This window comes from Zosterops lateralis, assembly GCF_965231275.1.
Source record: "Zosterops lateralis genome assembly, chromosome: 1".
In the NCBI taxonomy this organism is placed as follows: Eukaryota; Metazoa; Chordata; class Aves; order Passeriformes; family Zosteropidae; genus Zosterops; species Zosterops lateralis.
Window position 1 is genome coordinate 51,573,055 of NC_139762.1, and position 22,724 is coordinate 51,595,778.

General features: G+C 35.3%; 1 protein-coding gene across 1 annotated transcript in view; it reads right to left on the minus strand.

Annotated features, from left to right (window-relative positions):
• CNTNAP2 (contactin associated protein 2) overlaps nucleotides 1-22,724 on the minus strand; it is a gene marked incomplete at its 5' end in the record, with an annotated part of 1,047,398 nt that overhangs the window by 457,024 nt on the left and 567,650 nt on the right. Inside the window, one exon of the mRNA XM_083867656.1 lies at nucleotides 1,136-1,285. Coding sequence (XP_083723782.1) covers nucleotides 1,136-1,285 — 150 coding nt within the window. The remainder of the gene's footprint in view (nucleotides 1-1,135; nucleotides 1,286-22,724) is intronic.

Here is a 22,724-nt window from a genome sequence, read left to right on the forward strand (position 1 = left end):
CTTAATAGCTTCATTTAATTAGAATGCCACAGACTGTTCTGACAAATTGAACATGCTATGTTTAGATAACAAAATAATTTTCACACTTTAGCATGTGAAAACTGGCTATACTAGAATCCTTATTTGAGGCAATAGGCTAAAAAAACCAATATTAGCTGAATTGCAGATATAGGAAAATATGCATGTTACAGCAACAGGAAGCTTAATTCTTGTGACCAACTTTAATTTGATAGCAATGAAATGAAAATAACCTTGAAACTACTGTTTCCAGTTTCTACTTAGAGTACTTTATATAACACTAAATTTTCTATTCCTTGTGTAATGTTGTGACTATTTATAGTATCATATTTATATTTCATTTTTATTACACTTGCACCTTGTAAGTTTAAAAAAAAATCAAAATTTCACACAGATTAATTCTGCTTTTAAAATTTATGTTCCCTATCCCACACATTTAACATTGAACATGAAGAATTCATGTTCAATGTTAAATGTGTGGCACACTTCAAAAGCACAACCTGCATTTTTTTGGATCAAAAATATTTTTGACACACAAATACCCTTTTTAATACAGAAATTTAAATGCCAATTTTAAAAATCCAAGTGTTTTGATGGCCTTTTTTGATTTTCATAAATGCTAACATAGAAGACCAAGCACAATAAATATTGGAAGCACAGTTTTTAAGAATTCATTTTTAGTATATGGACTTCTCAACAAACAAAAATATTGAACAATCTAGGGCTTCAACCTATGAGAGCTTCTCAATTATCCACAATCATGACATCACATAAAAATCAGGAAAAGGTTAAGACCTGTCCTAAACAATGATTTTTTTTTTCCGCTTCAGGATTTCAAACTTAAAAAGTTAGATTTATTTCTCCACTTGGTGCCTTTTGTTTAAACTATTAAGAATTCTTTTCCCTAAAATGCTCAGAGACCTGAGATATCATGCCAAGCTAGATTGAAAGTGAAATTAAATTTAGTGTTATGTTCTTCAATGAGCAGCACCTAGGCTTTTAAGCCATAATAGGATCCACATAAATTAATTACATCCTGAACTCCATTTCACCTGCTATATAGATTAAAAGACAACAGTACTTTAGGCACATATTTATTTTGATTTTTTTTTTTTACCTCCAAAGAAATATTTTTCTCCGGTCTTGACTTGTAAAGGGCTGTTAGTTCGAACAGCTGAAGCTTCATCGCCATCAATGGTGAGGACAGCAAAATTTTCCTTAGCCAGGAATCGAACTTCGTGCCACTGCCCATCATTGAGACCAGAGCCTATGAAGAACAAAAATACATTACAATAGTTTACTTAGTCCAGTATTTATTATCTCTAAGTGTTTTGTGCGCTCTCTCACAGGCTCATGATATAAAGTTTAATAAAGGCTATTGAAGAAATGAAATCATTTTAGTGGGATGACAAGGTATTGTTATTAAAGTAACTATTACAAAGAAATTCACATTATATCATAGATACAAGTCTTGAAACTACTGAACTGTCCATGCTTACAGGCATAACAGTATTTAAGTACAGCTGTTATCACTCACCTTTCCTACTAAAAGGCCATATTCTGCATTTTACTAATAAAGAATACGTTTTAATTGTTTCTATGATCAAGCTCAGAAGGAAAAGATATTGATTCATCCATTTAACTATAATGAGTAACAGTGCCAAAGGGCACATTATGCTCATTTAGGCATATATTAAGTTACATATTACCACGAAAAGGGAAAGGAAAAATAGGAGGGGAAAAGGCTCACATAGGTGGTGAATTCACAGCTAATTGGGATGTAGGGCTATTAGCAGAAGAGGAAGACATTACAGAGGAACCTCAAAACCAGCAAACCTTTGAAAACCCCACAATCTTACGGGAGCAGCATTCTCCAAATACTGGCACCTGTGAAGCAGGTGGAATTGTTCATTCATTCAGATCTTTTAAAACCCACAGAATTTATATGCTTCTAATATTGTCTCCAGCAGCTGGCAGAAAGCCAGTTTGCCTGGCACATTAAGAACTGCCAAAGGGTACTGGTTTGTTCTACCCATTTCCGTGTAGACAGGTCAGCAAATAAGTAGCAAATGCTGTAATAAAAGCAAATTCCAAGTTATGGCACCTCTTGCAAGCAACATTTTCTCCACCTAGATAAAGTCACCTTAGCAAAATGTCATTTGCCAAAATAATCCACCATGCAACATAATAAGCTGTTTCTAAAATTAAGTGGAAGGCAAAATGTCAGCAGAAGTATAATGTAAGAAAACTTTTGAAAATATTTAAAATAATGTTACCTTCTATGAACAAGGAATAATAGTCACAGCAAACAGATACACCTAAACATTTGATGGATATTTTTTCCTAGCGTTTTCACACCTTTATTTAAAATATAAGATCAAATCAAAATAACATAGGTTGCTCTTAGAGTATCCTCAGAAAATTCATTAGTATGAATAAAAGTGGCAGAAGTCTCTTAAAAATGTATCAGTAAGAAATGTTACTACTAAATCTTGTAAGCTTATTCAATCTAGAGTAAGAACAGCTGAAAGACCTAATATATCAAATATTAGGGAATTTTTTCTTTCTGTTTTTAAGCTCTTTTGCTATTATTTACATTAAATTTGAAAAAGAAGAAACTGAAAAACACATAATTATAACCCACATGAAGTTAATTTCCACTGATAATAAACTAAGAAAGAAAAAGACAAATTTTTTATAGACCTCAAAATCAAAATTGTTGCAGCATGTGCTACTACAACTGAAGCTTATCAAAGCTTCATAAACCCCTAATTTTTCAGCCTGAAATATTATTATTAAATATAAAATAGAATATTAAAATTATTTAATAAAATAAATAAACCTAATACTAAAAAAAAAATCTATTTTATATTTTTTTCGAGGCATTCAGTACTACCTTGAACTGAATAACAACAACTAGAGACTCCTGGACAAAATTAAGAATTGACTATTTAAACATGCGGCACAAAAGCAATGGCATGAGCTGTTCATCACTAAGGGAGGTATATCTAAAACACTCTCTGGAAAGGGGGATATTGCAGAAACCAAGACACAACAGGATATGAGACAAGAAGGTGCACAGCTGTGCACAGCCAAGCCCCTCAGCTCCAGGCAGGGAGAGGTGAGGGGAAACAGAGCAGAAATGTCCCTGACAGCTCCAAGAGAGAGTGAGAGCAGGGAAAGGAGGGGCTCTGGCCACTGGAACAGAGGAACAGCTCAAGAGAGCAGAAGAACAGTTCTGTCTTACCCCTGCATCCCCTCTTAAGAACAGGTGTAGAGGAGTTGTGACTGAGGAAGTTAAACTTCAAGAAGAAGGAGGAAGAAAGGTGTTGTTTTAATGATTGTCTTTGTTTTTCACTAGCTAGATCTATTTTAATTGGCAATGAACTAAATTAATTTTCTCAAGCTGAGTCTGTTTTGCTTGTGACTATAATTGGTACCTGATTTCCCTGTCTTTATCTCACTCCATGAACTTCCTAGTCTTATTTTCTCACCTTGCCCTCTTGAAGAGTGGTAGTGAGGGAACCCACCATGACAATTTATGGAGCTAAAGACAGATGACTGTGCTATGGAATTAGAAATTCACTGAATTTCATATAATAAGGCCAAGTTCACCATCCTCACCTCTTGAAGATACTCCTTCGTAAAAGAATGAACTGAAAATAATAATGAGGAAAATGTTTTAAATTAAATGTGGCATGAGATGCAAAATAGTTCAGTTATTTTAATCTGTATTTTTGTATTTTGTGTTTGTACTGTACTCTCTCCGTGTGCAGTGAAGGGTTATCCCCCAAGCTCACCAGCAGCATGATGAGAAACTGAGCATTGCCATGACTCGAGGCAAGTAGCAGGTGGAGGGAAGGTGGATCAGCAGAGGAGGTGGTTCTCCTGAGAGGATCAGGAAATGGGAGCTGCAGGTTAGGAGCAAAAGTGATTTCATGCATTCTCTTGGTGTGCACAGCAATTAGCAAGATATACTAAGGGAGCACGTTGCTGTCTGTAAGCTGCTTGCTACAGGCATGATTGGAGAAGCATTGTTGTTTTGACTGTATTAAAAATATGTGCCCCTACATGTTGACATCATTCCTGTCAGTCCCTGAAAGATTACACTGTTTCTGCTTTATGAACTCTTCAGCATATCGATACAAAATAATCGTGAATTAAGGCTGTTTTCTTCTTATCTAAAGGTATTAACCATTCTCATAGAGCTTTACAGTATGACAGTAATATTTCCAACTGTTCTGGCTCAAAGTTGTCAAAAAAAATTCTTGTGCAATTTTATGTTTTCTTAGAAAACTTACTGGTACATTTTTTCCTATGGAGTTGACTGATGAATGCTAATGAGGATTGCTCATTATACTCAGCAAATACTCACTGTTGTCTTTACAGAATTGTGCTCCCCAGTCAAAAAAACTAAAAGCACCTTTTATCTCAGCCACTGTTATTATCTGATTTTTTATTTATGTGTATTAGCAGCAGTAGTGTTAACCTGCCTTTATAAGTGAGACAGTGATTTGTGTCAGGAACTAAAATTATTATTGGGATTATATATATATATATAATGGGGGATAAATTCTATAGCTTTATGATCTGTTCCTATTGTAATATTTGATTACAAGCCTCATGTATATTGAGGGATTATTTTTGCTTGCTGAGATTTTTCTATAAACCAAGACTCATTAGTAAGAGTAGACCATGACTCCTTGTAATAAAAGAATTTTCAGCTGGAAAGTTTAGGATGGCATTCCAAATGCACAGTGATGATTTCTCATTGCAGTTTAATTTCCTCATCTGAGCTGATACACATATTTATTTGCATTCCTTTTTTTCTTACTCTTTTTTGGCATGCAAGTTGAAACAAACAAAAAAGAAATACATATTGCTGCCACCACAAATTCCCTACTGAGTTCTGGAAAAGATGGTTTCATATGCAAATTAAATATTTTAATGAAATGCATTCTCTCTATGTAGGTTTTCTATTTAAATGACATTAGTTTAAAAGTAGGACTCTTGAGTTAGGCACTTTGATTGAACAAGAAGAAACAGATGTTTTGCTTATTACAGACATGGAAGAAGAACTAGATTAACGAATACCAAAAAAGTACAAGAGTTTAATACATAATGGAGAATTCAGAAAGATAACATCTGGTTGAGTTTTGCCTTGGGGAAACCTGTAGTAGCAAGTCTCAAATTCTTCTATGGATAACCTTGTGCGGTCAAATCTTCCTTTAAAAGGTACTGACCCAAGCAATGACTATCAATGAGTGCTGGCTTACACAGTCTACTGATGTGCATGGACAAAATTCTTCTGAAGTTAACAGCATTGCATCTGCCACATTACAACAGAACCTTGTCTTAATTTTGATATAGGACTGTAAGCCAAAATTCAGTTTAAATGTTAAAGAAGAAAACAAGGAAAGAATATTTTCATTATCTCCATGAAGCACTGGAGCACTGGAAGGCTATGCAGCTGCATATGGGTCATTAGTTCCCAGTGCTGCACTAAATACTCTGTATTATAATTTCTTTCATATTCTACTAGGAGATGAAGCTCTCAATACTCAGCCTGAAGGCAGAGGGAAAGGTTTGTTTGTTATTGCTTTCACTTTAGCCAGACAGAGCCATGTTGCAGGATGGTGTTGTAATTGTTATTTCTGGCTAATCCCTCACCAACGCAGCACAACTTTGCACTAGGATTTCTGACTATAAGAAAAGAAGCCAACAATGTTTTGTTTGAAACATTCAGCTGTGTTCAAATATACAGCAATTTATGCCACAAATATTCAATCAGAAAAAAATAAAACATGATCACCAGATGTAATTACGAGAGCAGTGATTTTTCTGTATTTGGTTAAATGTATTTTAACTGGAAAAGCAAAAATCACAGGTCCTTCTAAAATAATATTTTAGATAGTTTCTTCAATAAGCTAAGTATTTAATCTCTTGTAGGACTTTTGATTCAGAAATTATATTTTTATTTTAAGTTTTATTCATTTGTTTACTATGCCAAAGCAGTAAGATAAAGCACTGGCAAATGCAGTCCTTGAAGGTATTTTGATGATGGAAAACCTTGTTCTCCATCAGAAACAAACCAGCTATGTTAAATTTTGTCCTCATGTTTAAGCTCAGAGCTCTTTTTTAAAGGGGGGTAGATGGAAAAATGTTCCAATTTCGCCTGTTGGTGATATCTCATTTACACTGATTTTGCTCTGCAAGTTAATATCAGAAGAGAAAAAATGAGCATTTAGCTTTATATGCATCTCTAGCCTTATACATATAGGATGTATTTTTGAAAGGGCAGGTAATTTTCTTTTTTCCACAGTTAATACTGTTGTGTAGGAAACAGAAAACATAACAAATACATAAATCTACAACACTGCAGAGTCTTTATAGCATTCAAACAAAAGGCTTGACTACTGGTGATTTTAATGTAATGAACCATAAACCTGGCAAATAATGGTCAGATTCATAAAGATTTATTTTTGTTCTGTCTTTTACTGAAAAGTAATAAAAACAGATAAAATAATGTTTACATTTGAATAACAGAAAAAATATTTGCAAATTCTAAGTTTGGACACTTGTAGAATCTTGTGCAACTCCTGAAACAATTTTTGCTTTTTAAGCACGGGGTTTTCCTCTCCTCTGTCTTCTGTTTTTCACATTCTTTATTCTCAGTAAAAAAATAACATTAATTTTTTTTCCCTTAGACATGAAATAGATACACCTGGAAATTAGGATGTTGATATATCCTTCAGCTTGCAGAAAGAATGCTGTTGTTAAAGACAAAACACAACTTTTGCCACTGCCCTCTTCCTCTGTTCCAGTCAATGTCACATCAGAAAATGCTGGTTCTCAAAATGGAACCTGTGCCCCAGAATTGCATAAGACACCTGCTCAATGGCAGTCACCTCCATGAATGGCTGGCTCCTGAATTAATCTTTACTAAGATACAGGCAATTGTCATTCAGTGTCTATAAGTGACCAGTACTAATAAAAATATTATTAAGTTAGCATAACTGTTATGCTAACTTAGCATATTATTCATTATTTAGCTTAACTCTTCTGAACTCCCCAAAACCATTTGCAGCATCTAACTTTATCTATCTTTTAGCTGCCGACACTATAATTACCACACAGCACTGTCCCCCATAACCAGACAATCATCATCATTGAAGCTTGAAGACATTCACCCACATCTAAGAGTACCTAGAACAAAATCAACTTTCTTAAAACAATGAACATGCTAATGCAAAATATGATCTATTATTGGGATTCAAGAAATTTCAATAATCATTATCAACTCTGGTAATTTAACTCCGCTTTATCCTACATACACACTTTTATAGATGAAAGTTCCAGATTTTTTTCTGGAATTTTTTTTTTTTTTTTTTTTTTTTTTTTTTTTTTTTTTTTTTTTTTTTTTTTGCAAATTGTAAGAAATAAACCATCTTAGAAACATCAGTAGACTTATAAATCCTTAATTTCATTTTACAAATTTAATCATCATCTGCTAGATACCATACTGCATTGAATTATTATTTTTATATGCTAACCATATTAATATTTTGATGAGTGGGCTAACCAATGCTTTCCATCTTACGAAACTTTAAGATACTTGTTTTGTGGCTATTATGCTGTCATACTTTGTTTAACTTTATTTGGGAAGGCCTATCAGAATTTGAAACCTTTTTGTATCACTACATTTTTTTTTTAATATTTATTGAATATTTATTAACTAAAAGGCTAAATTTGTAAAGAATAGAGTAGGCAAACTTCAGTATTTTGTTTTATCTTTGGACTAATCAAGTTCAGATGTCTACAAAACCATGACAGAGATAGTTCTTTTTCTTTGCACATTCATGCTGGCCAAACAATATGAAAAAAATAAATAAATAAAACTAGATATTCCAGTCAAGCAAGAAAAGTGAATCTGTAACCTTTAATTTCCCAATACTGATGTATTCAGTGAAAAGAAGCAAAGACTAGTAGTATCTCCCTAGATTTTCTCTCTATTTCCCAACTGAAACACTTTCAATTTGGTGCAAGCAGCATATGTAACTGCAAATAGAACAGAACTCAGTGCAGAGGGTTTTGTTGGTAAGAAAAAGGTACAAAAAGCAGAAAAACCTCAATTGAACTAAAAGAAAATTGACATTTTCTGACCAAGAGCTAAAATAAAGTGTAACTTTGTTTTGATATTTTAAATGAACGAGACAAGCTTACCAGCCTGGGCTCTGAATCAGCAAGAATATTTAAAATCATTTTTAGTAGGAGATTATTCAAGGGTATAAAAGCCATGCACATCTTAAAGTACTCTGGCAAAGTGTCTCAGATATCCTAAATATGTCTCAGATATCCAAACAGTTCTCTCAGTGCGTATTTTGTAGCAGCCATCAATGCATGACTGAGAGTTTGGAGCATATGATGGGAGAAGAGGTGATTGAGCTTTATCACTTAACTTGTGGTACATTAAAACAGCTTTTATGTCGCTCATTTGGAAATACTTTTAAATCAGCACCTGTAACACTGTCATGGTGCTCCTGCCTAGAAGATATAGAAAGCTCCAGGCTCAAGATTTTCTGAAAGGAAATTTGCATGGCAGCCCTCTCTGTGTCTTAATACTATTATACAAAAATTCTGTTTATAGTTTTATCTTCATTGTACATAGGCCCTACACAACAAATAGGAGAAAAGCTGCACTTTTTCCTCTAAATGCAAAACAGAACTTTTTACAAGGATTTGTTCATCCTTTGCCTCTGTCTCAGAGGCATGAACTGTAGAAAAAGCAAACCCACTTCTCCTACCAGAAAAAATTACTAAATGTTGGCATTATCTAGCAAATACCAATCACCAATTTATTAGTGTTTTGTCGTGAATTATTTTTAATTAAACTCAAACTACATTAAGCCATTTCTTATTCAAAGCCATTTCCTTTTTTTAAACCTGGAATACCCCACTGCCAGAACCAAACAGTGCTACATATGAAAACTGCTTTTCTTTGAGTGACTTTCCGTGGGGTGGTTAAAACCCTGTTAGTGACACATTGAGGCTGGACTTCACTTCACTACAGAGCAGTTCTGCAGCCAAAAACAAAAGTAGAGAACTCTGCACAGAAGAAGACAGTTTTGTGCGTGAACCAGAGTCCTACAGAGGTGGAGGCAAATGTTTATGTGTAAACTGAATTTACATGTAAATTGTGGTTTTAGTTTGTTGCTCAAGTGTGTATAAAGTCAAATCTTGCAGTTGTCTCCACATAGTGGACTCTATTTTGTATGAGTAAAAGTCTCCATGCTTGAGGGCTGTATTTTCTTCATATGAAGCAAAATCCAAACTCACAAACTCCAGTGTTATGTGCAAATGACTTTGCATGGGCTTTCAGTTCTCAGCATGAACTGTTCTGCTCTGTTGTTCACTCCTATTGTGCTGCACTGCTTGCTGCTGGAGACAGACCCAGGTCTAAAATGTTGAAAGCATTTGCTTTGGACACTGGGATCTCAATTCAAATAGAATTGAAATAATTCTATTGAATTGTTGAGAACAGCCTGTTCTCTACTACCAAAATCCCTAAGGAGAAAGTGATAAAACAGCACCCTGCCATAGCACTCTGCAAGGGAGAAGCTCAAGATGTTCCTTGCTCCAAGAAGAAAATATTTTCTCCATAATTTGCATGCATTTGCTGTCACAGATCACTGTTTCTGTTGTATAAGTAGGTGTAGGTTTTTCAAAACCAGAAAGCGGAGAGAGGAAAATAAACCTCTTAGTGAACAATAGTGAAGTCTTAAAATAATGATAATTTCAAATGGTCCACTTTCTTAACTAAAAGTATTTTTTTAATAGAATCATAGAATTACTAAGGCTGGAAAAGACCTCCAAGATAACTGAGTTCAGCCTTTGACTGAACATGGCAACAAAACCACAGCACTATCATTTCCAGTCATTTCTTGAACACTTCTGGAGATGATGGCTCCACCATCTCCCTGGCAGCCTGTTCCAATGTATAGCCACTCTTTAAGTGGAAACATTCTTCCTGATATCCAGTCTGAACCTCCTCTGGCACAGCTTGAGGCTATGTCCTCTAGTCCTGTCTGTATATGACAATAATGTTATTATACATTTTGTTTTCTTTGTTAAGAGCGCAGTGACAGGTAAACATAAAATATATTCTGCCTCAAAGGGAGACACAAAAAATGTATTTGAAACTTAGGGAGTGGTTTTCTAGGGAAACTATAAAAACATAATTTAAATGATAGTATTGTAAGACTGCTTTACATTTTACTGAGTATTGCCTTTCACAGACTGCTGTTGGACAATGCAAGTTACATCTCAAAGTCAATATAGCCTCTACTCTATGTCCATTAAATCTGTCCTAGGTTTTAAGAGTGTATTTCATGTGTTCATTCTGGAGGAAGTATCTAATAAAAGCCACCTTTCATCATAAAAGAAGGTCTAAGAAGTAAAGACACTTGAAAATGCCTCCAGCTCCTCTGCTTCCCTGCCAGTTTGATATGGTAGCATTCCCACTGCATTTTTTCACTACCGGTTGTCAAAGACAAATGTGATGTTGAAATGACTAAATCTCACACCTTTGAAAAGGTATCAGACCATTCATTTTTCAAATAAACACTGCCCTATTTTGCTGCTCCTTAACACAGCATTAGATGAACTGTGAATTTCAGTGGAGTTTCCCCAGATTCTTGGAAAATGAGGAATGACTTCACACCCAATGAGAGAAATGGCAATTCTTTCAAATACAGCCACACAGCAGTGGATCTTTCAGCACAGCAGTGAGATCAGAGCTGAGCACAGTTACAGTGCTGGGTCCTAGAAGAGCTGCCTTTGAAATGCAGAATGAATCCAGTGGCTGTAAGAGAGGAGAGGCAAGAACAGAGCAGCCCTTTCAATATGATTCATAGGACATTAGGAGAGCTGACATGGGAGAAACACAGTGATACTTACCCACCCGCACATGATACAAGCATCTGCTAGTTAGTACCATGGGATTGAGAGATCTGAAACTGCAATGTTATCATTACAACTATAAAATAATATGTTTCAGAAAAAATAATATTGATAATAAGTATTAAAGAGCCACACAAATATATTTTTGTCATTTTGGTACAGGGAGTTCAACTGTGGTTATTGTCACTGATGAGGAAATTGCAATGGTGAGCTAATTAAAAATACCTCTACTGAAGTCCTGAACCTCCAGGTACCTGCACCAGCTGAGAATTTATTCCAACATACAGAAAACCCCAAATTTTCATGGAGTTGGATTAGATGAGCTGCAGTATCTTTCACACTTACCAGCCTGTGATAATAGAAATCCTTGTGAGGCACTCACTTTTCCTGGTCCCCATCACTACTAGATTTCATGATAAAAAAATTGCTCCCAACTCAATTTATACATACTGTACCTACATATAATTACTGAACCTGTTCTGACAGTGAGGGAATCAACCTGCACTAAATTAATAACTCCAGAGCATCAAGTAAATTAGAACAAATTTCTATCTTGAAATGCAGCTCCACTCTTGCATCTGCATTGATCTTTGTGTGAATAGAAGAACCAGCAGTTTGTAGAGTAGTTTTTATAGAATTTTTATACAATTTCTTCTTTGTAAATTTCTGAAGAAGAAAGCCAAAGGTTCTAACTCAGGTATGAAGGTTGTACATAGATTGAAAGTTTATTCTCTGTTTTTTGTTCCTTCAGGCATTTTGTTAAGGAGAATAATGATCGATTCTAACAATTCAACAGATTTTCTACAGTGGAATACAGTAGTAACACACATTTCAAAAGCTTTTAAAGCTATTTGTTGACCACGCAATTGTAACAACCACTTTATTATTGCTTTTTACTTCACCAAGTAAGTCTTTATATTTATAATATATATAATTATATATATTATAATTATATATATAATTTTGTCTTTGTTCTAGTAAGCAAAAGAAGAAACAAATTTTACCAGGAAATTTGTCATATCTGAAAAGATTGGAAAATTAGCAGTTTAGTCTGTCCATGATACATAGGAATAAGATGACACTTCATGAATTATCAATAATTACGGTGTCTTTCCCATTTTTTTTTTCTGTCCACTCACCTGTTAATAATTCTATTAGTTTTTAAATAAATGAGATCACAATAGAAAATAGAGAGGTTGAAACCTAGTAGATTTTTTCCTCCACTTTCTGCAGTTTTATTAAAAATTCCCAATGCAAATGTGAGGTTTTTTTGGGGTCAGAAAATTTCATGTCTTGCCTTACCATAAAATTTCTTTTCAATAGGAACTTGAACTGCACTGCTATTATAATTTTTCACTGCAGGTTTTCTGCTGCATTTTATGCATTAGGTGGTCTGTCATATGCATAATTAGTAATTACAGGACCCACAGGCAATAAATCATGAAAACATATTATCTTTGCATCATACTTTACTTGGGTTAGCAACATTCTGATGCACAGTAGAGGCTGTCACTAACACTTTATGAAGATAGATGATTGAACTGTGCAACTCATAAGCTGAATTGTGATAAATCATTCAGTTCACTCTTGCTAAAGGCCTTGTGACAGCATCAGTTAAACACAGCTGAGCACACCTCTCTGGCTGAGACAGGAACACATCTGCCCATGCTGGTGGCCTGGACACTGGTTAGGGACTGCTGGGGCTAAACTGCCTTAGAGAGCCTATTCTCATTCAGAGGATCCATGGTTTCAGTTAGCTGTTCGAGATCTGTTGATAAACTCCTTCCCTACCCAAAAACAAGAACAAAAAGAACAATAGTGTGTTGCAGCAGCCCTCTTGTTAGAGGATAGAAATGAACCAAGACAGACTTCTTCTTTATCACAGCCTGAAAGGGGTCCTGGTTTATTCCTCTTTATGGCTTAGCCATCCTGACTCCAACTATTCACTGACTCTGGCTGCAGCAACCTCCTGCTGTAGGTTTCCCTTGAAGCCTCTCACTGCTGGTTATTTCCTGCTAAACTATGACTGCATGTATTTGTTTGTAGACTCTGACTGCAGGCTTTGACCTGGCTAGACTGTGGCTGCTGGTTCAACAAGAGGCTCTAAATGCAGACCCAGACTGACCTTACAGCAGTGATTCTCTCCCCAGGATCCTTCTTCTTCATGATTCTCAAGGTTCCTCCATGATGATCCTCCCCTCAGCAGCTAACCCACTCCCTTTCATCACACTTATCTTTAGTGGATATAGCTCTGACTCACTGGGGTGAGGTCACCTGTATTCCCTTCTCCTAGATAATGTGTGGTTTTTTTTTTTTGTTTTTTTTTTTTTTTTTTTTTTTTTTTTTTTAATTTGAGTGTTTTTATAGAACATACACACATTACAGAAGTTACTAGAACTAGTTGCTCTGCTGTAAGTTTTGAAAGGCCAACACGCCAAGAAATGCCTCTGTGAATGGATGCTACTTTTAAAAAGTTAACATGCTACAGAACTATCATTAGGAATTCTAGTGAGAAATGAGGAAAACAAAACCAAAACACCTAAATTATGATCTAAAATGAAATTATTTTTAATATAATTACCGCAAGAGATTTGATACAAAAATTATAAAATAAAAAGCCAAGTAATTTGAATATGAAATTAATTCTGTTGGGTACTTACTGTGTTTTCCCAAATTCCCTAAAACATACCTTTGAAAGAGACAGTTTGAGATACTTTTATTTTCTGACCTACTAAAAATGTGAACATGGCAATTTTATTCCTTCAATTCTACTTGTTCATCACTGATAAAAAGCAACTTCAACAATAAAATACACTATAAAACAACAACAGCTTTGCAACTGTCCTAAAAATCCACAGTAAATAAATAGGTAAATAAACATATTTACCATAGTAAATCTGTTGTTTCATGCATGACTGCCTTCATATCACAGAGACCATCTGGAAATGGATTTTTAAACAAAACTTCTCTGAAAATTTGCTGGTGTAACTAATGTTGTTTTGGTTTGATGAAAAAAACACAATAAAGCCCCATCTCAGATTCCAAAGCATGTAAATAGAAATCAAATACCCTTACTGACATGAATACTGGTAGAAGTCAAAAACTTTAAATAGCACTTTTACTGAAATAATTTATCTCTACATTGCTTTTTAAGTCGTTCAGCGCATGATATTTTAGCCAGCTGTTTATAGAAACTTTACATGCTACTTTGTTTAGGATTGGGTTAAACAGCACAGAAAATAGGGATAGCTTGATAAACCTTCTTGTTCTGAATTTGCCAACTTCTTTTAAACTTCTAAGATGTGTCAGACTGGTAATTAAATGTTGATTTATTACAGAAGGCTGGCAATTATTGTAGCTCATTTGCTAAGGACTTAGGATTTACTTTGCACTACAGAAAATCAGGAAACACACAAAGTCCTTAGTGGTTAATTTCATTCTCTTAAGACATGGAATGGGGAAACCATTCACATACTAATGTCAGGCTTACAGTTTGGATCATGATCAGTCACTCTTCAAGTCGTTTATATCTTCGCAATGTTACATTTGTTCTTATTGTTACTGTGCCTTAGAAATCACCAGTTCATTCAGTGCTTCAGAAAAGCACTTCTAAGCCAGAAGGAGAAACTTTCTCCAGGTTTCCATAGAAATGTCATGCTTTGGGAGAAGTTGCTCCTGCTGAATTAATGAAGTTGGTTATGATAAAACTATTCAGGTCTAGCATTGAGAAAGTGCAATGAGGCTTGCATTTTGATGGAAAATCTGGGAGTTGACTCAAATGAAAAGTAGAAAGAATTTAATCTGGATAACAGTTTGAATTCTGATGCTCTTCTTTTTCTGACTGCAGTCATATGGAACAAGCACATGCACTGCTGTACTGCTGATAGCAAATTAAACATCCTGAGCCATTACACTTCTTAGAATCTGCAATTCCATAATGTGAGTATGGGAGATAATCTCCTGTCAGGCGATTTGAAGATCTTGATTCAACTTCAAACCTTTCCCTGTCTCATGAGTTTTTGAATCCAAAATGAAAGAGTAGGCTTCTGAGTCAAAAACAGAGAATACATGGTAACAGCAGGAATGATGGTTTATTTATCAAGGATGCAAAAGTTCTTGGCACCTGTTTTAACAGTTTTTAATGGGTCGAGTAACACATAGCAATGTTGGGAGAATTCCGGATTTTACTTCTCCTATGGTTTTGCACTTACTTAACATCTAAGTGGGGCTTGTCCAGCAGAGAATGACTACTTGGAGTTACATTTAAAAATATACAAAATTTACTTTTATAAATCATTGTGGACAAGGCCAATTCATTATAATGTGTTACAGTTTGTTTCTAAACATTTATGACAGTTGTGACTATAATGCAAATACTGGATAGCTCTGCTAGCTCTATAGACATGTAAAGGAAAAGGCAAGGGAATAGAAAATATCTAAAATATACACACGTTCTACAGGCCCACAGCTTTCAAACAAGAATGTTAGTACCTTCCAAAATAATCATATAAGTAAGTTTCAGAATTATAAATCAAAAAGAGAGGCAAGTCAGCCCTCTGGAAACCTTTGGTCTGTATAGACTTGAAATGACAGAATTATAGATATTATTAATGGCTCAAAGTAAAAATACCTTAAATAGTAAAAAAAATATTTTTTCCACTTCAAATAACACAGTATTAGACATGACTATGAAAAAGCTAAAAAATTAGAAAATGTGGCAGTAAGTGCAGAGCATACTTTTAGCACAAGACCCACTGACAGCCATAAAAAGTTTCTACTGGCTGGGGTCTAGGCAGTGCAAAGCTCATACAGAGCAAATAGTTTACTTTGAATCTATTTTTCAGTGGTGGCTAAGACTTCTTGTAAGTCTACAGCCTGTTCCAATGTTGTCATCAGAAACATGTTGAAACAAAATCTCCAGTGAGACATGTTCTTATTTATAAATGAAGTATGATACACACCTAAAGCAGAAATTTCCAGCTGCCTTACACCTATGCTTTCATGCCAGTGCTACAGGTTTTTTTATTTGGGTTTTCCCATCATGAATCCAAAGATATTGTGCAAGGAGATGATGTAGACAGTGGGGCAGACTTCTTCATGGTACTCTAGGTTGATTTGCAAGGTATTCAAGAATGCAACGTAATGGGACTAAGCACATTGTAAAATGATCAATCAGTTAGCAAGTTCAAATGACTATTTCAAACTGTGCTGGTTTGGGCTGGAGTAAATTTTCTGCACAGTAGCTATTGTGGGGCTGTGTTTTATTTTTGTGCTGAACACAGGTTTGTTCACAGAGGTTTTTGTTCAGAGATGTTTTGAGATAATACAGAGATGTTTTTGTTATTGCTGACCAGGTCTTGCACAGAGTCAAGGACTTTTCTGCTTTTCCTACTGCCACACTGGCAGGGAAGCCAGGAGTGCATGGGAGGTTGGGAGGAGACACAGCCAGGTGTTTGTCTTCCCAAGAACACCTGCTTGCCCTTGGGAAGCACTGAATTAATCTCTTGTTTTGCTTTGCTTGTGTGTATGACTTTTTCTTTCCTTATTAAACTATCTTTATCTCAACCCATGAGTTCTCTAGCTTTTACATTTCCAGCTCTCTCCCCAGTCCCACTGGTGAGGAAGAGAGCAAGTGGGTGTCTGTGTCTTGGCTCCTCTCTGGGATTAAACCATATCAGAAACACACATATGATCCATGGAAATTTTCTTTCAGTAAAGGCCTATATTAATGTCAGTGCTTAGATCAGGATAGCCATATATTCCAAACCATGGGCCTTTACTCAAATTACTTTCTCAAATTTAATGTCAATTATGAAAAAAAAAAAGCCTTTTGTTGTCTTTTCTCTGTTTTCATCCTTGCTGATCAGGCAGTGGGTCAAGAGGTTCTGAAGGTTGTTCCTTTCCTAAGCTCCCCTCCAAAGGCACCCAGAGGTGACACTTGTCTGACAGTGGCAGCTACTGGCAGCAGCAGTAGAAACAGGCTGCTAAGACCAGTGCAGACTGGAGATGAGAGGAAGAGGCCATGGAAATGCAGGGAGTGAAAGACCAGGACAAAACTGGTAGATGTAAATCATATGCATTAATTTGCAACTCTGCAAAGTTGGGGACATATTCTTTCCTGTCCCCTCTCTTCCTCCAAAACATAAATGTAATTTGCTCTGTAGTTGCAACTTGCATGGTAAATTGCTTAAAAATGAGTATCTACATTTTCAGAAGGAGGAGAATATGCCAAGCCTTTATCACACACTATTTTAAAATAAGGAACATTTTGCTGCTGTAGGAACATGAGTTCAGAATTTAAACAAGGACCCAAGGACAGAAGGAGTAATTTTTTTATGATTAATGTGTTAATAAACAAGTACTAGTTATAACTACAGCTCTCCCCTGCCACTTTGCTACAAAATAATGATAATACTTAACAAGAATAACAATAAAAACCTGCCAACTCCCTTTGATTCTTTTTATTTATATTAAAGGGTTTAAAAACTGTCTTCATTAAAGCATACAGGTTTTTTTAAGGAACTTAATTGTAAACTACAAGGATATGCAGACATACATCCGCTTACAGATGTATCTTTGTTATAGCCCATGGTACTCTATACCAGGTATCCTAAGCAGGGAAAAAAGAGTACTCAGCCTAGCAAGCTTAGTGTTGCTGTTTCCCTCATCAATTTCTTTCTTTCTTCCTCTCTCTGACCAGTTTTTGTATCACATGTTTGTAGAAACATGTATGTTCAGTTTAAGGACCCTAAAAGATCTTGCTATGTGGAAGGGAAAAAAATCTTTTCTGATCTGTTCATTCATAAGCCAATTTATAAAGAACATTGCCTGTCAAAAAAAGCTGACTTACATTAATTTAGCTGCAGAGCATTTATAGAAACCAAGCAAAGTCACGTTGTTTCAACAGACATTATCCAGCTATGCATACATTAGCTTCTGTGCTCTCAATTTTCCTCCGTCTTCATCTATTTCCTGTCTCTTTTGTTCACATCTGCTGTCAACTTATGATAGAAATGATCATATTTAAATTACTGGCAGTTCACTTTTTCCTCTCCTCTATGATCAAGGAAATTGAATTTTCCAAGGATTTAAATTGTCACATTCTTTACATTTTTGAAGTCTCCTCCTTACTTTACCAAAAGCTGTTTCACGGCACAAAGCATAAACACAGAGCAGCTCCAGGTAGATTTTTGGTGTTTAAATGTGTCTAGAAAACATTGGGAAATTCAAAATGAACATCAGTGTTCTTATTCAAATAATTAAACATTGGCAAGTATGACTTGCCTGCTGAGGAGACTTTGTGACCTCCGTGTATTCAGGTTGTAGCAGAGCCACAATTTCCTGTAAGGTACCCCTCCTCCTTTTGCTGGACTTGGGCAAGAATGAGCCTAACAGTATGTTACAATACCAGCTAACCTGCCATCTCAGTGCCAACTATTCCTAAATGCAGAGAAATTAATTAATTCAATTAAACAGACAGCAAACAAAGGAAAGTGCAGAGAAGGGGGATATGTGCGTACAAGAGCTATCACTAAACTAACATAAATGAAAGACAAAGCTCTTATAACAAATCACAGGGATCTGCTTTTTCTTCACATCATATTCACCCCTCCTACAGTTCTTCCTAAGCATCAGTTAATACAAATATTTTATCTTCTAGTAAAACACTTGACTTCCTTGAGAAATTTAGTCGAGCTGTTATATTTATGTAAAAATATATTCCTACTTCCAAAAATAATCAAATCTCTCCTCCACTCAGATCAGGATGGAAAAAAAGAGATTTCCAGCTCTTTCACCAAAAAAAAAAAAAAAAAAATTAAAAAAAAAAAAAAAAAAAAAATTAAAAAAAAAAATAAAGGAACTTTGTGATTAGTTTCTGTAAAACACAATGTTTTGTCCCAAATAAAAACCTTCCAGAACTAAGCCAGCATTATTGACAATTCTGGTGCAAAACCACAGATGCTTGAACATCAGATATAACATAAATGAAATTGCTCTTAATACAACAAAAGTGGAATTTTTCACCTCAGCTGTACACAAAACTCAGTGAAAGAAAGTGGTCCATGTGAAAAATATTTTTTGTTTCAAAAGCACCATCTCAGGCAGAAATCCAGCAAAGAATGACAAGGGCTTCTTATTCAAAACTCCTTTTGTAGGCTTGTATACAGATTTTTAACTACCGTACCCAATGTCTTATATGCAAAACTTATTCTTCATGGTAATGAATTTGCCTTTGCTTTTCAGTATTGATGTAGACCCCACCTACTCCAGACAAAATCAGTCCTTTCTTTCCTCCATGTCTTAATCCACACCTATATAACAAAGGATAAAGGTGTTCAAAGATGTTTGTAATACAAATGTATGTGATGAAAAAAAAACCCCAAATGAAACATTATCCATGTGTTACAAAGAAGCACCGTGGAACAAGATTGAGTAATTTACTCTTTTTCACTGAAGTGTATGAACAAAAAAAAGGTCTAACTAATACCTTTTCTACAAGATTATTTACTTTCCCAATTATTTTCTTTTTCCTACCCTAGTGTCCAAAGCCTTATGCAAAAAAATCCCATGTCTTTTTTAGTATTTAAATTATTTAAAAAAAAATAATTATTATAAGCAAGTTATTTTAAGTTTGTGATCTTTCTTAAACAGGATAAATTAAACTCAATCACTTAATTGTTTTTTCATTTCGCAATTAAATATATAATTTCTGTATATATTGAATGAAAATTTAGTTGGGAAGCAGAAAAGTGAGAGCTTTATGTGACTGTCTTTTCTCATACTTTTCATGAAACCCATGCTCTGTTATCATGAAACTTATTGTACGTATAGCAGTCCTAGACTGATTCACATTTCATAACAACACAAAGTTTTAAACATTGATTTAGATTACTGAACCTTCTGTTGATAACCTGGGGTTAACTTTCTTTCTCCAGGTGATCGGTAAACAGAATTTCCAAATGGAAAGAGCCTTAAACACAGTAAAGAAACCGGAGACACTTGCACTGATGTGAGTTTCTCCAGTAATACCAGTGATCCAACAAAACCCTGGTCTTGCAGGCTCCCAGAAATGTACTCAGCACAAGCCCAGCTCTGCACCTTGTGTCCTGAACCTCCACAAATTATGTATTAATTGGAATCTAATAGTAATTGAGGTTCTTTTGCAATTCTGTTTCAGACACTGACAATTTTCAGGCTTTTACTGTGCCTGAGACTCAGGCCCAGCCTGTCCACAATCTGTATATAGCAACTAATGATACTTCAGCATACTAAATAAGAATGATGGAAGCCAGGCATTCTGTATGAAGAACTAACTTTTCCAACTCAGGCTATTTATAGGCTGTTAGATGAATGAGAATAGCTCAGGAGGAATTATCCAGACAAGGTATTTATGTAATTTTACAATGGTTTAGATACACCTGGGCAATTGGTGGGTAGAGGAGAAAAGTAGATTGCTAAAATAATACCAAATATGTGAGAGATTTAAACCTATTATCCTCAGCTAGTGAGGACTGCCCTAACTATTGACACAGCCCATTTCTATTTCAGTATGCACTGGGCAGAAGCATAAATTTTCCTGGAGACAAAAAAAAAAAAAAGTGTTATGCTAATATTATGTCCATACTATAGCTATATTAGAAAGAGTAGATTTTTTAAATATGAGCAAAAATAATTATTATGAAAAATTAAAGAGATTGCAAGATCCAATGAATCTCTTGATCTTTTGTCTTTCTCTTGTATAAACTTCAAATGAATCCAGAATAACTGCTTATTTAATTTCTTAAGAGTACGTCAACAGTCAAATAACTAGCCTTAAAGAACACACTGAATATATTATTAGTTCTATTAATATCGCTATAGGTAAACACAGTGCTCTGAAATTTCCCATCTCATGACCTTGGAAATCTCCCAAGGCAGATGTAAAAGTCTGATTGCAGGGGTCTTTTAAAGTGAAACCTAAAAAAGATCAGAAAAATACACTACAAGGGAACAATGCTCCCATACATAGAAAATTCAGCTAACTTAAAATTAATAGACACTTGAGAAAAATCTCTATTGGTTCTATGTCACAAGATATCAGCAAGAGGATCAGTTCTGCTGTGCTGCAATAACAGCTTTTCTGCACCCATTTACAGGCTATCAACATATTAATAGAGCCACTGTTGCTTAACAATTTTGTTTCAGGCATCTACCCACCAACAACTGCATCTGATTACAGACAGGCCATATTTGCATATTGACACATATCATGAGAAGCCAAATTAGATCCTTAATTATTCCTTTTCATATTCGAGGACTTTTTTTTTACAATTTTAATATGTTTTTTAAAACTTTCTTGATTTCATTTAGGTGCCTTAGGCACTAAATAATGAAATCTTGATTTGCAAGACTGAATTTCATATTGTCACGGGGTTTTCTGGAAAGTATCCAATCAGAAAACTCACTCTATTTGAGGACTAGTTTCATATATGTAATCCTCTTTCACTAAGGATGCTGTAAATAAGACATAAAACAGAAGGATCCTTAAGTGCAAGCACCTAGCGTTTTATTTTCCTAGATTTCATAAGAATGCAATGGCTCTCCAAAATTTTTGGTATTTTCAATATTTTAAAAGGATAACAGGATTGCATTTTGGATTTAATCCAGTAGAAAAAAGTATTCACGTCTTGTCCAGTGCACAATGACCTACAAATGTAACAATATCTGTACACATCACTGGTCTCTTAAGACTAAATCAAATTAGTTCAATATTATGAAACAACAGACATGAATTAACAAAGTACCTTCTGTCTCTAGGCATCTTGCAAATATTCTTTTATCAACGCACGTAACTCAGTTATTCTCAAATGCTTCCTGACTTTTATAATCACATTGCCCATCCCTTTTTCCTACCCCTTGTTCTTGTAGAAGACTTTAAGGTGCTGTATGTCTGCTGGAAACTCAACACAGAGAGAAAGGAGTCAGTCTAGGGTGTTCGTGGAGTGTGTGGAAGAGAATGCCTTTCCACAGCTGGGAAGAGAGCCTAGCAAGGGCTGGTGCCCCCTTAGACCTTCTGTTTACAAACAGAGGTTGGTGTGAGGTGTGGTGGTCAGAGGCCACCCAGGGTGCAGTGACCACGACACAGTAGAGTTTCCAACTTCAATTGGCAAAACAAGGAAGGGGCCAACCAAACTTCTACTTTGGACTTCTGTAACGTGGACTTTGGCCTGTTCAGGACACTGATTCAGAGAGAGTCATCTGGGAAACAGTCCTTAACAACAAAGGACAGGACAGCTAAGCACAAGTCAAGAAAGACACCTTAAAGGTGAAGGAACAGGCTGCCCTAGGTGCTGAAAGACTAACCAGCAGCAATGAAGACTAGCCTGGCTGAACAGGGAGCCTCTGCAATAATTCAGGAGAAAAAAGATTTTATGACCTCTGGAACAACGGACAGGCAACTTGGGAAGAGTACAAGAATGTCCTTAGGTCATGTGGAGAGAAAATTAGAAAGGCAAAGGCTCAGCTAGAACTCAATCTGGCCACTGCTGTGAAAGATAATAAAAAGTATTTTTATAAATACATTAAGAACAAAAGGAGGACCAAGGAAAAACTCCACTTTTACTGGACGCAGAGGGGAACATTGTCACCAAGGATCAGGAGAAGGCTGAAGTATTTAAGTGTTAAACTTGGTAAATCAGAGAACTTCAAACTTCCAGTCTCCATATACTGCAAGAAAAAAAGAAGAAAATTTCCTAATTTCTTACAAT